General features: G+C 43.9%; 3 protein-coding genes across 3 annotated transcripts in view; all 3 read right to left on the bottom strand.

Annotated features, from left to right (window-relative positions):
- Positions 1–10288, bottom strand: part of LOC143663888 (protocadherin gamma-C3) — a 165130-nt gene extending 154842 nt beyond the window's left edge. The window contains exon 1 of the mRNA XM_077137240.1: positions 7803–10288. Within this exon, the coding sequence (XP_076993355.1) occupies positions 7803–10181 (2379 nt within the window). The 5' untranslated portion in view covers positions 10182–10288. The remainder of the gene's footprint in view (positions 1–7802) is intronic.
- LOC143663892 (protocadherin gamma-A4-like) lies at positions 3–7069 on the bottom strand. The gene is made up of 2 exons (XM_077137244.1): positions 3187–7069; positions 3–456 (listed from the first exon to the last, which is right to left on the bottom strand). Exons 1-2 carry the CDS (start codon positions 5608–5610, stop codon positions 442–444), a joined length of 2439 nt encoding a protein of 812 aa, XP_076993359.1. The 5' UTR covers positions 5611–7069; the 3' UTR covers positions 3–441.
- A 30-nt stretch (positions 10289–10318) lies between the features above and the next one.
- Positions 10319–17981, bottom strand: LOC143664298 (protocadherin gamma-A3-like). Its single transcript, XM_077137973.1, has 2 exons — positions 13154–17981; positions 10319–10342 (listed from the first exon to the last, which is right to left on the bottom strand). The coding sequence occupies exons 1-2, from the start codon at positions 15575–15577 to the stop codon at positions 10319–10321; spliced, it is 2448 nt and encodes an 815-aa protein (XP_076994088.1). The 5' UTR covers positions 15578–17981.

The raw sequence follows: 17981 nt of genomic DNA, 5'->3' as shown, positions 1-17981 counted from the left end.
GAACGAAATAAGAAATGAATCAGAATATTTAATCAGAAATTTTATTTTCTAAATGAAACCCAGTGCCCATTCAGAGAAAAACATTTTTTATGTGATATTAGACTGTAAGACATTTACTGAGCTCTTAGATATTTAAAATATGGTATTTAAAAACTCAAAATGGCACTCTTAAGGAAAACATCTGAATACGTTGGATATAGTTTTAGGCCAATTGAGCAGTTCCAAAATATATATTAGAGTTTTGTTATTTTAAATAACCTCTCTTCTGTTAGGATCTCTTTTCATTAAATGATTTTTATTGTAAAATACAACATATATACAAAGCAAAGAAAGAAAAAAGTAATAATTTTTAAAGCACACTTCAACAAGTAGTTACAGAACTGGTCCCAGAGTTTGTCTTGGCTACCATTCTATCACCTCAGACTTTTCCTTCTAGCTGCTTCAAAACACTGGAGGCTAGAAGGAATATTAATATAGTGATTTAGCAACCATACCCGTCTGTTAAATCCCATTTTCTCTGTTATACCTCCTCCTTCTCCTTTAATCCTTCTCCCAATCTTTAAGCAATGTCCATTCTGACTTTTTCATATTGAGAAGGGGTGTCCACATCAAAGGATAGGGGGATGAAATTAATTGATAATCTTGGAAAGGCAGACTAGGACATCTTTTTTATACTCACTTGTGTTTTTTTTCTCTCTCCTCACCTTATACCAGCTAATTCAATCTTATCACATTCCCATTTACTCTATGTAATGCACCACAGCTTTCCATGAAGACAAAATCATGTAAAAATTAAAACTCTACTTATAAAATTAAATTGAGGGATTTCCCACAATCCATCAGTGCAACTTGCAGGTTTTCAAGATTTGAGTAATCTATATCAACTCACAGAGCTAAATGAAAGTACAAGGAACAAAAGTGTTGCACATCCCTTGCACGCAAAATATTTTTCCCCATTTAAAATTATCCCAGAGCCTGAAACTGACAGTTATTTGAATGATCAATTATCAGCTGACAAGGTTACCAAGACCATTCAATGGGGAAGATAACAGTCTCTTCAACTAATGGTGCTGGGACAACTGGAAATCAATCTGCAAAAGAATCGGATCCTATCTCTCACCAAATACAAAAATATATCAAAATGGATCAACCTAAGTATAAGAGCTAATACTATAGAACTCTTAGAAGAAAACATAGGGAAATATCTTCAGGACCTTGTAGTAGGCAATCAATTTTTAGATTTTATACTGAAGGCACAAGCAACAAAAGAAAAAATCAATAAAATGGACCTCATCAAAATTAATAACTCTGTGCATCAAAGGGCATTATAAAGAAAGTGAAAAGTCAACCTACAAAATGGGAGGAAATATTTGAAACCATATATCTGATGAGTTTAATATCCAAAATATATAACGAGCTCTTGCAACTCAACAACAAAATGACAAACAACTCAATTCAAAGATAGGCCAAGGATTTGAATGTTTTTCCTAAAAAGATATTCAAATGGCCAATAAGTATATGAAAAGATGCTTAACAGCATTAGAGAAATGCAAGTTAAAGCTACAATAAGATACCACTTGATACCCCCTAAGATGGCTAGTATTTAAAAACTGTAAATAACAAGTGTTGGCAAGGATGCAGGGAAATTGAAATCTTCACATAATGTTGGCAGCAATGTAAAATAGTGAAGTACTGTAGAAAACAATTGGGAAGTTCCTCAAAACATTAAAAATAGAATTACCAAATGACTGGGCAATTCTACTCCTAGATATATAATCAAAAGAATTGAAAGTAGGGACTTGGACAGATATTTGTACACCAATGTTCATTGCAACATTATTCACAATAGCCAAAGGTGGAAGCAACCCATTTGCATCAACAGTTGAATGGCTAAACAAAATGTGGTATGTCCATGCAACAATATTATTCAGCTGTAAAAAGATGTGAAGTGCTGGAATATGCTACAACGTGGATGAATCTGAAGATATCATGTTGAGTGAAATAAGCCATAAAACAAAAGGACCGATATTGTAGAATAAGCAAACTCATAGAGATAGAAAACAGAATGGTGGTTAGCAGGGATAGTGGGGAGAAGGAATGGGGAATTACTGCTAAAGGAGTATGAATTTGGGTTTAGGATGATGAAAATAGTCTGGAAATAGATGATGTTGAAAGTTATATAGTATTGTCAATGTATTTATTTAATGTCAAAGAATTGTGAGCTTAAATGGTTAAAATGCTTTTATGTTATACATATTTTACTACAATTAAAATAAATTAGTTAATTTTTAAAAAGAGATAATTTTTAGGGACAGAACTGAGGCCTGATTATTAAGTAGCGTGAATCCCATCAGTCCAGAATTCAAGGTACCCAACCTTTAGGGGTTCACATGATGAAAAAAGAAAAGACTTAAAAAAGTTTTGTTTTCATTAGAAACTGGAAGTCTCAACAGTGATGCCATAATAAGTAATTTATAACTTACTAAAATCACTCCCACAGCATCCTTAAATAGGAGCAAGATAAAGTAGGCAATATTTCTGATAATCCCAGAAGTGCACCAAAGGAATCACCACATGGTTACTGCTGGTACATCTCACAAGTGGCCGCAACAAAATATTTGAACTATACTAGTCCAGTTGAGAAAAAATTTCCCTGTTGAAGTTATATCTTGAAGTTAAAAATTTTCTTCACTATTCACAAATTTCCATTTTCTAACTAAAATGGAAACTGTCCTTTCAAGGAAAGAAAAGGAAGATTCAAGGGAAGCATGTTCTTAGAGTGTAAAATTAGGAAATTTAAAATACTCAGGCCAGATCCAACAATAGTTCCACAAGAAAGAATGCTGTAAATATGAATTTTCACAACTGCTTTCTATTTCACATGCCTAATCTGTCATTTCAGTGTCATGCTTGAAGGAAAATGACATTTAAAGAAGTGATGTGGTTTAGAGGGATGAAATTGAGAAGTTACAACTGAATAAAGAGGATGAAGTGTAAGTAATAAACAACTTCTTTGTACAATAAAGATAGTAATCAGTGATAGTCATTGAAGGATCATCTGCTCCAAACTTGAACATACGTCGACATTACAAAGAGAAGTGCCTTTATTTAATAAATATCTTAGATGATTGGAGACATGTTTATCACAGGTCTTTACCAACAGATGTATTTTAAGATCCAACTTACCTGAAGTAGCTTGGGGTCTCCTTTTGTTTCAAGCAAATCCTGAGATACCAGAAGAGGCTCGCTTTTCCCACAGCTCTCGTGGCTGATGAGCGTGTCCGCGTAGTTGGGCTGGGGGAAGATCACGTGGCTCTTCCGCGAGTCCGCGGTGAGGGAGACCTCGTGGGAATAGGTCTGCAGGAAAGCCCGCACCCCGTCCACGCCCACGAAGTGCGAGGCGCCCACGCCCGCCAACCCGCCACCCGCAGCCTGCAGCAGGCGCGACTTGTGCCAGCGCCGCATTCTCAGCGCCAGCAGCACGATGACAAAGGCCAGGAAGACGCACGAGACAGCGGCCACAGCCACCACCAAGTAGAGCGTGAGGCCCGAGTCGTCAGGGCTGGTTGAGGGTTCGAGGCTGTCCAGGTCGGCCAGCACGTCTGGGATGCTGTCGGCCACGGCCACGGTGAGCGTGACGGTGGCCGAGAGAGGCGGCTGGCCGTGGTCCTGGACGGCCACCACGAGGCTCTGCTTGAGCGCGTCTCTGTCCAGCAGGGCCCGCGCCGTGCGCACCTCGCCCGTGTGCAGCCCCACGGCGAAGAGGCCCGGCTCGCTGGCCTTGAGCAGGCGGTAGGACAGCCAGGCGTTCTGTCCTGAGTCTCTGTCCACCGCCACCACCTTGGTGACCAGGTAGCCGGGCTCTGCAGAGCGGGGTGCCAGCTCTACACCGGTGGAGCCGTCGGTGGGGAGGGCGGGGTAGAGGATCTCGGGCGCGTTGTCGTTCTGGTCCAGCACGTACAGGCTCAGCGACACGTTGCTGCTGAGTGGCGGGACTCCGCTGTCGCTGGCTGTCACCCACAGCTGCAGGTCTCGGAACTGCTCATAGTCAAAGGAACGAAGTGCATAGAGGACTCCAGTGTCCGAGTTGATGGAGATGAAGGAGGAGAGAGGCGCCTCCTGGATGGTGTCCTCTGCTAGGGAGTAAGTAATGTGGGCGTTCTCGCCGCTATCCGGGTCTTGGGCGGTTACGGAGAAGAAGGAGGCACCTCTAGGATTGTTTTCTGGAATGTAGGCAGAGTAGGAGGCATAAGTGAAGGTGGGCGGGTTGTCATTAAGGTCTGTCGCCTGCAGCAAGATACAGATTTCTGTTGACAGTGGTGGCATTCCCTGGTCAGTGGCAGTTAGTGTGATGTTATATTCTGAGACTTCTTCCCTGTCCAGAGACCTGTGCGTCAACAACCGATGATAATTTCCATAGGTCTTCTCCAGTGTGAATGGCAGATTATCCCCAACTGAACATGTTACAAGGCCATTCTCTCCGGAGTCGCCATCATGCACATTAAAAAGGGCAATAACTGTCCCTGGGGTGGAATTTTCTTGGACTGAGCTGGTGAGAGACGTAACCGTGATTTCTGGAGCATTGTCATTGACATCCAGAACCGTCACCAGTACCTTACTTCTGGCTCGGAGGCCAGGCCCATCGTGCGCTTCAACATCTATGTCATAGAATCCAGAGTCCTCATAATCTAGATCCCCCAATATTGTGATGTCCCCAGTCAGAGAATTCAACTGGAATAGCTGGGATATTTTGTCTCTTACTTTCCGGAAAGAATATGTCACTTCTCCATTGCCTCCTTCATCTGTATCAGTGGCTTTTACAGTGAGGAGGTGGGTGCCCACTGGCACGTTCTCCCGAACACTCACATGGTACTCAGGCTGACTGAATACGGGGGCGTTGTCGTTGGTATCCACAAGTTTTACCTGAATCCTCGCAGTGCTAGAGCGAACCGGGTGGCCCCCATCTGAGGCGGTGAGTATGAGCTGGTGAACTGCCTCCTCCTCGCGGTCCAGGGCGCGCTCCAGCACCAGCTCAGGGTACTTAATTCCATCTGCTCCGCTCTGCACATCCAGAGAGAAGTGACCATTTGGACTGAGCTGGTAACCCTGCAGGGAATTTATTCCTACATCCGGATCAAAAGCTTCAGGAAGAGGAAATCTGGTTCCAGGTGTTTCATTTTCAACTACTTTTATTTCCCTTTTCTCTATTCCAAAGGTGGGAGCGTTATCATTAACGTCAATTATTTCCACTTCTACTCCAAAAATGTTCGCTTTGTCTTCTAGGAGAACCTCCAGGTTTAGCACACACCTTGGAGACCTGTCACAGAGCTCCTCCCGGTCTATCCTGCCCACCGTGACCAAGCTGCCGCTGCGCGGGTTCAAAGCGAAGAGCTGGGTCCTACCTCTGGAGACTAGGCGAACTCCGCGTTCCGGAAGCTCCCTGGGCTCCAGCCCCAGGTCTTTGGCGATGTTGCCCACCGCTGAGCCTTTCTCCAGCTCCTCCGGCACCGAATAGCGGATCTGCTGCGCCCGGATTGCCCACAGAGCGCCCAGGAGAACGCAGATCCGAACCAGACTGCTGCAGGCTGGAAGAGGAGGAGGAGCCGCCATTACAGCCCCTCCCGCGGCGGAATAGCCTGCGCTTCAGCGCTCTCTCGGTGAAGACCGGAGGAGCCCCAGGTTATTCCTGGTCCAAGATAATGTGCCTTCTCTATTGAATATTTTATCTCTCAGAGGTCCCGACTGAAGCTTCTGTAACGTCCCAGAACCAGACGTTCCTTGATGCAGAAATCTTGTGGCTTGCATTAAATTTCTGGTTGTCTTTTTTTCCCCCGATTGGTGAACAGCGACACTCAGAGTCCTAACCTGCTACTACACTCTATTCTTGGTCCAAAGTCACTTTAATACATCACTTCCATTCCTAATCCTACTTCTTCCAAAAGAATAAAAGTCAAACTGCCGTCATTTGACTTGCAGTGGAAATCCAGGAATGACCCAAAGTTTCCTGCACAATAAGCCTTTTAAACCTGTTCATTTGCTCAGAAAATAATAGGGTGACTTTTAAACTAACATCTTTCCTACCTCTTTTCAGTTTTTGCATTATTCATCCACACAGCCCATTTTCAGTAAAGCATATTGCGGGAGAAACACATTCATTTCTCTAGGAACAATTGGGATGGAATTGAAGAAGGAAGGTAAGACGTGAAAAGACAATAGCCGGAGAGCTTGGAGATCTGGGCTCTAGTCCCAACATATGCAGAAACAAATTTTATCACATGAGTTGACCCTTTAGAACTGGGGCAACTTCTCAATTATGTTGTAAGAAATTATCTATTGCTCAAGAGCTAGTCTTACCCGTGAACAAATGGGCTTGGCAATAATGATGGTAGGTCTGGGAAGATAATTTTTGCTCATTAATTTTGTACATAGTAGATTCTAGCCCACAAACTATGTCTTGACCATCTTGCTCATGGTTGTATCCTCAATCTCTAGAACAGTACTTTTCATGGAGTGGGCACTCCAGGAAATTTTTTTTTGATGTTTATTGAATGAGTGCTAATGCAACTACAAAACCTAAAAACAATGGGTGAATGTCATCTGATCTTAAAAATAGATAATATGAACAAGACGACAAAAGTTAGGCTGAAGAATTGCAAAAAGCAAATAATATTTCAGTCATATTTTTATATAAGTTCGCATCCAACAGGTATCATTTCACAATTATATCTTAAGTGCCTTAGTTTTAATTTTCGAAAGAGTTAGTAAAAGGATATATTTAGTAGTTGTATATGCATCTTCATTGCATGTTCCATAGCTTTCTTATTTAGGAATGCTTAAGAAACTAATCTGAGAAAACCTGAGATAAGCAGTAGCCTGTTCTTTAGAGTATTCCTCACATAATAATTAGCTTCTAAAAATGACCTACGAATATTAACCAGACACAAAAATCCCATTAAGTATACAGAACTTTTAAATCTTCAGACTTTGAGAGAGGAGATTAAAACTTTATTTCTCACAGTTCTCAAATTACTTATAAATTACTGGAGAATGGGAGGTAAAATTAAATATTTTGGAAATAAATTTGACAATATGTATTTTTAAATCTCAAAATGTTTGTAGATTTGACTCACTTCTCAGCAATTTATGCTAAGGAAACAAAAAACTACAGGAAAACCTTCTATACAAAATGTTCATTACATCCTTTCTTACAATAGTGAAAAAGTAGAAAGAATATAAAATCAATTATCAACGAATCTTTAAGAAAAATTACGAAATATCCTTGTGTGATATTATGAAGTAGGAATGAAAATTACCCAAAATTAGTGATTTAAATGTGTGTGTTGACAGTTTTTGATATGTGTAATAAGGCAAAATACTGAGAGACTTGATTATTGAAAGGCTTCATATATGTGCACATGGCAACAAAAGAATAAACAATCAGAATGTAATTGATAAAGATGAAAGAACTGTCATTGTATTTATAGAGTAACACTTAGTTTTACTTGAAAAAAATATCACACATCAACTGAGAAAGGGCCCTGCTTTTACTAAAGGTGGTAATACCTAGGAAACAGCTCTCTTTAGCCAGAGTTATCCAGATCATACAAAAATTCCAGCACTAAAGACTGAGAAGTAGAGTCAGGTGACAGCCAAACTACTGAGTAACAAAAGAACCAATCTCTGCCCATCAAACATAATCCCTTCCCACCAGATAACAACACTAGAACAAAGAACAAAATAAATATGCCCGACTGAGAATCAAATACAACATATAAAAATGAAAAGGGTTTGTAGAAACTCACGTGAGAGGAAAAGGTGTCATAAACGATTTGGGAATCTTCATTACTGGCACATACGACCATGGAAGCATCATCACACATCAGATCCTGAGGGGGAGTCATTTCCGGGGTGAGAAAATTAAACTCCGTCTTTGCTGAATGAGTGGCAACGCATAGATTGTAGGAATAAGGCAAAGTCCCCTCGCTGTAGTTAGGGGGAACCCCAGGTCCAGACTTAGAGCCAAGACCAGGCTGATAGCAGCCCCAGGAGGCGGGTTTGGAGGAGTGGCGCAGGCGCAGGGCGATGGCCAGAATCACCGCGAGGAGGAAGAGCACAGAGATCAAGGCCAAGGCCACCACCAGGTAAAACTGCAGCTCCGCCTGGGGATCAGAGGGCGCGGGGCGGTCGCTGAGGTCCGGCAACACCTCCTGCAGGCTGTCGGCGAAGACCAGGTGCAGCGTGGCGGTGGCCGAGAGGGGCGGCTGTCCCCCATCGCGCACAGCGACCAGCAGGCGCTGCCGGGCCGCGTCCCTGTCGCCCAAGGCGCGAGCCGTGCGCACCTCGCCCGTGCGCAGTCCCAGGCTGAAGAGCCCGGGCTCGCTGGCCTGCAGCACGTGGTACGACAGCCAGGCGTTGTGTCCCAAGTCGGCGTCCACCGCCACCACCTTGGTGACCAGGTAGCCGGGCTGCGCGGCGCGCGGCACCGTGTCGAAGAGCGCCGAGCCGTCGGGGCCCAGCGCCGGGTACAGCACCCTGGGCGCGTTGTCGTTGCGGTCGCCCACCAGCACGCGCAGGCTCACGTTGGCGCCGAGCGCGGGCGAGCCCTGGTCGCGGGCCTGCAGCGTGAGCTCGAAGGCGCGCAGCTGCTCGTGGTCGAAGGCGCGCTGCGCGAACACCGCCCCGCTCTGCGCGCTCACGGACACGTAGGACGACAGCGCCTGCGGCCCCAGGTCGCTGGCCACGATGGAGTAGGACACGCGGCCGTTGGGCCCCAGGTCCGGGTCGGAGGCGCTGACTTGAGCTATAGAGGCGCCGGGCGGGTTGTTCTCGGGCACGTGGACCACGTAGGAGGCCTGGTGGAAAACCGGCGCGTTGTCGTTGATGTCAGCAACCTGCACCGTGACGCTTGTGCTGGAGGAGAGGGGAGGCTTGCCTCTGTCCTTGGCTATGATGGTGACATTGTACTCTGCAGTCTGTTCCCTGTCCAGGGGCCTGTCGATCACTAGTTTATAATAATTCTTGGAGGTGGTTTCTAATTTGAAGGGCACTTCTTCTTGAATATAACATGTCACCAGACCATTTTGCCCAGAATCCTGGTCCCGCACTTTAATGAGGGCTATTACGGTTCCAAGGTCTGAGTGCTCTGGAACCTGGTTAGAAAAGGAGATGAATGTCACCTCTGGAGCATTGTCATTCTCATCGGTAATTTCAATCTGTACATTGCAGTGTGCTGTGTGGACCCCTCCATCCTTGGCTTCTATACCTAACACATAACTACTTGCTTCTTCAAAGTCCAATGTACCATTGGTCGTGATTTCTCCAGTATTTGGATTGAGGCTAAAGAGGAGGCTGGCAATAGCTGGCGAATTAAGGAAGGTGTACGTGATTTCAGCATTAATGCCCTCATCTTGGTCAGTCGCCACCACCCGCAGCACAGAGGTTTCCCGGGGCACGTTTTCTTGGAGGCTAGCTCTGTAAACATCTTGGCTGAACACAGGAGCATTATCATTGGCGTCCGTGACCTGGATCCGGATCTGTGTGGTGCCACTTAGGGATGGGTCCCCGCCATCGATGGCAGTCAGGATTAAGTGATGGGAACTCTGCTGTTCCCTATCCAGAAGTTTTTCCAGCAGTAATTCTGGGTATTTATTTCCATCTGGACTTTCCTTTGTTGACAGAGAAAAATGTTGGTTGGGATTGATCATGTATGTTTTCACTGAATTACTTTCTATATCTGCATCTTGTGCAGAATCCAGGGGGAATTTTACCCCTGGTAAGGCTGATTCACAGATCTCCAAGTCAATAGCTTTTGCAACGAAATGTGGTGCATTGTCGTTAATATCTTGGATTGCAACAACCACATGGAAAACATTCATTGGGTTTTCAGCGACTGCTTCGAATTCTAGTGCACATTCAGGCTTCCGCCCGCAAATCCTCTCTCTATCTATCCTGCCATTCACTAACAAATTCCCAGTCTCTGAGCTAACGTTGAAATAGTCTTTCTCTGCACTAACCCGAAGTTTTCGAGCCGGCAGCTCCTGGACACTGAACCCCAGATCTTTGGCGAGGTTCCCCACCCTCGAGCCCGTGGCCATTTCCTCTGGAATCGCATAGCGGATCTGCTGGGAGACGGCCCCGCAGGACAAAAACAGCAGGAAGAGAAACAGTACCTGCCGTTCCATCGGTTCAGCCTGCCTGGCGCTCCTCTGCCTTTCTTGAACAGATCGGGAGGCTTCTTTACAAGAAGGTTTCTTTGGGCTGTTTAAAAAATCAATGGCAGCATTCTGGAGTTTTGTGACTTGAAGGCAGGACTTGTTTGTTAGGCTCTTGAGGGGTTTCGGTTCTGATGTGTACCCGACAAAGAGGGAAGCACTCTCAAGCAGATGATCCCGCAGAACTGAGAACCCTTCTCTTCCCTTTGGTCAACAGCGGCACCCGGAGGTTGTCTTTAAAAACTGCATCTTGTCCAGCTATTTATCCTCAAGGTGGCCAGTTCTTGAACCTATATATCTTGTCTTTTTATTTGTCAGAAAGAGCCCAATATTCAGAATTTCCCTTTATATTTGATAGTTTCTAGTTTTTCTCAACCTCACAAACAACTTTATCATTTTGCATTCCTTCTTTTTCATTAAAAATATTCATGATAAGGCATACAGCCATTATTTCTCGGAGTTGGTGGGGCAAAAATATCTTCAGTGATTTCACCATTTTTGTAAGTCCTGTCATGATTAGTGTGGGTATGTTGAAATAAAAGACTGGTTTTTAATCCACATTTTTAGTTGGCAACGATCCTTACATTTCTCTAAATTCTATTTAGTTCATATCCCTTATTTAGTATTTTAAATCTCTCCATGGATACTTTATCAATTCAGTTAACACCTTCCAAAGATAAAGTCTTTGCAAAAAGAGTGAGTCAAAGCCCTAGACTTATTTTAATGTGTTGCTCTTCTAGATAAGACACGACCAACTTCCCAATTACGTAGAGGAAATCCTGATATTTTTAAAGGGACCAATTTAGTCTGTGGGCATATGCGTTCTATAAAGCTGAGTCTTGTGTAGCCATATCTATTTTATGAAACCAATGTTTCTTTCCTATGTAAACGTCTATACAATACTCTATAATGCCATTTCTCAGCTTCAGCCAATTTATACCATTAATGAGTATATTAGGGTACTGCAGAGAAACTGAACCAGTAGACACGTAAATTAACCACCACAATGAGTGAAATGATGCTTGACTTGATCGCTGGTAGACCTCGGAGAGGCACTGAGGATCATTAGGCACTTCATTTTGGAACATACCCTGTAATCCTCAAACTAGTCTTGGGTAACCCAAACAACCAAATTCCTTTATTTCAAATGCACTCTCAAACCAGACACCCAATTCAACCATTTATTCTACTGTTTTGCAGTGCCCACCCATACTCATTGTATTCGCCAGTCAAAACAGACTGTTGTCTCTTTTCTCAAAACACCTCTTTTTTTATTTTTCCTCCTTCATGCCATTATACTTTTGCCCTTTTACTATGAACCACTCCCTCCTTTCTAATGTATTAAATTCTTGTCCATCCTTCAGAAAAGGTTCCTTTTTAATAAAAATGGAATATTTGAGACCTCTCATCACATATACAAGCAGTTGGAAATTGTACTGCCTTTGTATTCACAGTGCACTTTCATTACACAAATGAGGGCTATGTTTTACATGGGATTCTTAGGAAATCCTCTCTGAACATCTAACATTCTCCTGGCATTAGCCATTTAATATATATTTCTCAAGAGGATAATGATATTAATACTATAAATAATGTTTCTAAGAAAGCTATGCCAAAGGTTATAAGCCTTTTTTTCCTGTGATATATTTGCATGTCTGAGTGAAGATACATTCTTTCTCTGCTGTAGGTTATTTTATCTCACATTTTTGAATGTACCTCTTCCTAACATGTCTAAGAGGAGAGCTTTACTTTTGTTTGAGGTCTACTCAAATTTATTTCTATCTAATCTTGGATAAGATCTCTGATATGACCACAGGGGTAAAATAGTTTCATCAATTTCAGAATGCGCCAGCAATTTTTGGCCCAAGAAAACTATAGAACAGGCTCAAGAGTCCTATTTCATTGTTGGAATGGATGGTCTGGAAATCACCCACAGAGGCTGAGTCATCTCTCTTCACATTTTTCATCATTCCCTCAAAGGGCAAGAAATGCCAGTCCAAGGCTCAAGACAGTTTAAGTAAATGAAATTTCTACTCTCAGGCAAAAGTCAGAAATCAGTATGGAAAACAGATGTCATAGGCAAATTTCATTTGCCTAAACTGGATACATAGTTTAGGTACATATAACATTGAGATTCAAGGCTGGGTGGAATCATTTTACCAAACTCTATACTTTTATACTACAATTTTTATAGCATTGAGATGAAAAGTGTTGTGGTCTGGCTTGGTAGGAGTCAAGAATAATTCTGTGGAAGCCTAAAACACCTTATATTTATATGTTTTCTTACTTGTTTGTGTCAGTCAGGACAGCCTAGGTTAGGTTGGAGTCACAAACAACCCACAAATCTCAGGAGTTTAAGATGAAATGATCTGTTTATCAAGGGATACAAGTCAATGTTTGATCCACCACATGGCTCTTCTCATATCATAGTTTCCCAAGGACCCAAACAGAAGAGCAGTTACAATTTCAAAGAGTAACTTAGAGGGGTGTGAGTGTAGCTCAGTGGTAGAATTCTCACCTGCCCATGCACTTCCCAGAAAACAAACAAAGATTCAATAGATGGTGCTGCCATAACAGGATACTCACATGGAAAAAGAATGAAATATGACCCCTGCCATACAGCATACAATATATATATATTACATATATATAGTAACTTAGAAATCTGGAAACGTTCACAATGGCAAGGGAGTTTCCTCCAGGAAGTATATACAAACAGAATTTATTGGCCAAAGCTGGTTACATAGGCCCACTTGGCCAGACCTGGCCAGGAAGTACGTTCCCACCATACGCACAGAAGAAGAGAGAGAGCGAGAAAGATTTTGATAAGTCTGTTGACAACTATATTGCTTTATTTCTAAATAAATGTGTATTAAAGCTTCATAATAATCACACTGGCATAAGTTCTCTTTATAAAAATCCAAAGAAAGAAATAAACTCACCTGAAGTAGCTCCGGGTCTCCTTTTACTTCAAGTAAATCTTGAGATACCAGAAGAGGCTCGCTTTTCCCACAGCTCTCGTGGCTGATGAGCGTGTCCGCGTAGTTGGGCTGGGGGAAGATCACGTGGCTCTTCCGCGAGTCCGCGGTGAGGGAGACCTCGTGGGAATAGGTCTGCAGGAAAGCCCGCACCCCGTCCACGCCCACGAAGTGCGAGGCGCCCACGCCCGCCAACCCGCCCCCCGCAGCCTGCAGCAGGCGCGACTTGTGCCAGCGCCGCATTCTCAGCGCCAGCAGCACGATGACAAAGGCCAGGAAGACGCACGAGACGGCGGCCACGGCCACCACCAGGTAGAGCGTGAGGCCCGAGCCGTCATGTTCCGCGGGGGATTCGAGGCTGCCCAGGTCGGCCAGCACATCTGGGATGCTGTCGGCCACGGCCACGGTGAGCGTGACGGTGGCCGAGAGAGGCGGCTGGCCGTGGTCCTGGACGGCCACCACGAGGCTCTGCTTGAGCGCGTCTCTGTCCAGCAGGGCCCGCGCCGTGCGCACCTCGCCCGTGTGCAGCCCCACGGCGAAGAGGCCTGGCTCGCTGGCCTTGAGCAGGCGGTAGGACAGCCAGGCGTTCTGTCCTGAGTCTCTGTCCACCGCCACCACCTTGGTGACCAGGTAGCCGGGCTCTGCAGAGCGGGGTGCCAGCTCTACACCGGTGGAGCCGTCGGTGGGGAGAGCGGGGTAGAGAATCTCAGGCACGTTGTCGTTCTGGTCCAGCACAAACAAGCTCAGCGACACGTTGCTGCTGAGTGGCGGGACTCCGCTGTCGCTGGCTGTCACCCACAGCTGCAGGTCTCGGAACTGTTCATAGTCGAAGGACTGCAGAGCATACAGGATGCCAGTGTCCGCGTTGATGGAGACATAGGTGGAGAGAGGCACCCCCTGGAGGGTGTCTTCAGTCAGTGCGTAAGTTATGCGGGCGTTGTCGGCGCTATCTGGGTCGTGAGCGATCACTGAGAAGATGGAGGCGCCTCTGGGATTGTTCTCAGGAATGTAGGCAGTGTAAGAGGCCCGAGCAAAGGCGGGTGGGTTATCATTGATATCTGCCACGGGCAGGGTGATGTGTGTTTGAGTGGAGAGCGGTGGACTTCCCCTATCTATGGCTTTCAAAGTAAGGTTATATTCCGACACCTGTTCACGATCCAAGGATCTGGCTGTCACTAAGCGATAATAGTGGCCTACTGACTTTTCAAATTTAAATGGCAGATTCCCCAGGATATAAACTGTGACTTGCCCATTCTGTCCGGAATCTCGGTCATGCACGTTGATAAGGGCAATTTCTCTTCCAGCGGTTGCCTCTTCTGGGACCGAACCTGTGAAAGAAGTGATTGTTATTTCCGGGGCGTTGTCATTCACATCCAGAACAGTGACTAGAATCTTGGCTCTTGAACGGAGACCTGGTCCATCTTGTACTTCAATTTTAATTTCATAGAACACAGCATCTTCATAATCTAGGCTTTTTAATATTGATATGTCTCCAGTCACAGAGTTGAGATAGAAAATCTGAGACATTTTCCCAGGCATTTTATCTAGAATATAGGACACTTGGGCATTGAATCCCTCATCAGGGTCGGTGGCATTCACCGTGAGCAGCCGGGTGCCCACTGGCGCGTTCTCTGGAACACTTACATGGTATTCGGCCTTAGTAAACACTGGTGGGTTGTCGTTTGCATCCAGAACTATCACGTGGATGCGCAAGCTGCCAGAACGGACAGGGTCCCCACCATCAGAGGCAGAGAGGACAAGTTGGTGAACATTCTTTTCTTCCCGGTCCAGGGCCCGTTCCAGCACCAGCTCTGGGTACTTGGTCCCATCTGGGACACTCTTCACAGCCAGGGAAAAGTGGTCATTGGGGTTGAGCTGGTAGTTCTGCAGCGAGTTCGTACCCACATCCGGGTCAAATGCAGTCTTAAGCGGAAACCTGGTTCCAGGATCCGTCAGTTCAACAATATTTATTTCCAATTCCTCTGTTAGAAAACCAGGAGCATTATCATTAATATCTGTAATTTCTATTTCTACTTCAAAAATTTTCAACTCATCCTCAACGAGGATATTGATAGTCACCAGACAGCGCGCGCTCTGAGCGCAGAGCTCCTCCCGGTCTATCCTGCCCGCGGTGACCAAGCTGCCGCCGCGCGGGTTCAGAGCAAAGAGCTGCGTCTTACCTCTGGAGACGATGCGGACCCCGCGCTCCGCCAGCTCCCGGGGCTCCAGCCCCAGGTCCTTGGCGATGGCGCCCACGAAAGAGCCTTTGTCCAGCTCCTCGGGCACCGAGTAGCGTATCAGCCCGGATTGGGTCGCCCAGAGCGTCCCCAGGAGTGCGCACAGCAGGACCAGTCCCCTGCCGTTTCGGAATCTCAGGCAGTCCATCATTTCCTTTTTGCTGGATTATTTTCTCTGAATTCGGTCCCAGTGTCTCACGATGAACTCCAATTTTATTTCCTCAGGAAACTAAAGTGTTTCATGGATCTAATGCATAGGTCAAAGAGCTGGAGGACGGATGGATTGAGTTTCGTAGCAGCCCCAGACCTTCTGAGCCTCATTTTCTAGATCCGCGTTTTAGGAGCACAAAAATGGTGGACTAGCGCTCCAGCTCCGTTTTCCTCCTTGAGTGGTCAACAGCGACACCCAGAGGCTTAACCGTTTACTGCACGTTCTCAGACAAACCCAAGTTAACTTTTTTTCCCCCGTTAACTTCTAAAAAAAAGATTTCTGAACACCCCAAATCCTTGCTGTCAGGGGTAATGGGCCTGGTGTTTACTTCACTCAAGAGGACTGATAAATGTTAAAGGGGTGACTTCAAGTCAGCCTCCTTGGGAAGCCATACACTAAACTGTGACAGAAATACTGCTCCAAATATGGCAGAGTTATAGTTTTGAAATATTCTAACAAAATTTATGAACCACACAGAAATATCAGTCATATTTACAGGTTATACACCTTGAAGTTTGTCCCTGATAATCTTGACATCTTGGATTCAGTATTTATTATTAAACTATTCATTAGACAAACATAATTGAGTGCTGACTACATCACATAATATATGGCAGTGATTTAAGGTGAATATTATGGAGACAGGCACATTAAAGTAACCAGAGAATTACAGAGCAGAAAGATAACTACTATAATGGGAGGAAGCCTGGGTTAGGGGAGACCCTCAACCTTCAAGGTTGGCAAAGGCTTTCTCAGGAAGTATAGGATCAGCCAAGAGGCCTAGATGTGAGAGAGAAGAGTAAGTCAATGTCCAGACATGAGAGGGAAGTTACAGACCCTAAGGTTACTGAAAGTAGTTCACTTTGTCTATATTTAGAGTATGAAGGCTTAAAAAAAAACACAACTAAAACTAGTTGAGAAAAAATTTTATTTTCCACCCCAGAAACTCTTCCTGTATTTATTTTCCTTTCTAAGCACAGAAATAGAAATACAATTGTCATTTCAATCATGATGAATTACAAACACTTATGCAAAAACGTATTTATTCTTGTGAAGAGTTTCTATAGACACTAAAATGGACTCTGCTTTTAATTTTCCTTAGCTCAGACTGCTTCATTATTTTACTTACAAATAAAAATGTTGTGGCGTATTTTTCCGTGATGAATAGAGAACATTATCTCAGACAAATTTACCTTACCGGATGTCTCTAAATATAATAATTCTTGAGAGTTGATGACATAATTAGATTTAAGACTCAGTACGCAACTAGTACCAAATCAGGATAAAAAAATGTTTCAGTTACATATGATGTTAGTGTATTCTCTGTTCTTAAATATATAACTAATATATTGGAAAATCAACATGGGAAGAGGAATGGAGAAGGAAAACTGGCTCTGAGGACGACTGGGGTGGGGTGAGGGATTGGGAATGTTTTTAGCAACTGTTGCGGGTGGGAAAACTCTGGGAAGAGAATTATATAACGAGGATCTTTAGGAGCAATTAGTTCATAATCCACTGTATCTCTTCTCTAGGAAAAGCTATACTAAGGATACCTACTATTTTTAAGGATAAAAAGCCAAAAGGATCCAGATAAGAGACAATTACAAAGTATGAACTAAAAAAAAGCCTGATTACTATTACTCTCCTGACGTATTATACAGCAAATGACAACTCAGTCTCTTCTTCAAGGAACACTTATCTCCTTTAGAGGTCGATACGATTTTTCATTAAACAGAGATACCATGACATACCTTTCTGAAACACTGTGAATGATGTGTACTCCTAAATTTCTGTCTTTAATAATAAGGGAGGGCATGCAAAAAAGTAAAATGAAGAACTTCACTTCGCAGCCGAAGGAAAAAATTAAGACATAGCAAGAAGAGCAAACCAGCTAAGGCATTTCACTATTCATAAACAGAGTGAAATATAAAACATAAAAACTTTAAATTGTAAAGGAGGGACTTGAATAAACATCATATCCAACTTTCATATTTTTAAAGGGGAAAGAATTGTTGACCCAGATGGAAGAAATTATTTGCACAGAAATAGCAAAGAAAGTATGAAAAACCAGATGTTTCAGTTCCTAAAGCTCTTTGATAACCTAAATATCACCTTCACACGCAAACTTCTGATTTAAACCCATTACACAATGATTCTAGCCCCCTCCTAATCCTGTAAAGGGGTGAACACTTAGAACTACCTAGAGATAATTCAACAGGACTAATTTACTTAAAATAGAATATATGCTTAACGAAATATGAGAAATAGAAGAGATATACTAAACAGTGGAGACCGCTAAGTAAAGTAAATGGGAATTTTTTTTCCAGAATAGCTCTTAAGTATA

This window comes from Tamandua tetradactyla, chromosome 20 (genome assembly GCF_023851605.1).
Source record: "Tamandua tetradactyla isolate mTamTet1 chromosome 20, mTamTet1.pri, whole genome shotgun sequence".
NCBI classification, from domain to species: Eukaryota; Metazoa; Chordata; class Mammalia; order Pilosa; family Myrmecophagidae; genus Tamandua; species Tamandua tetradactyla.
This window is presented reverse-complemented; position numbering and strand designations above follow the sequence as displayed.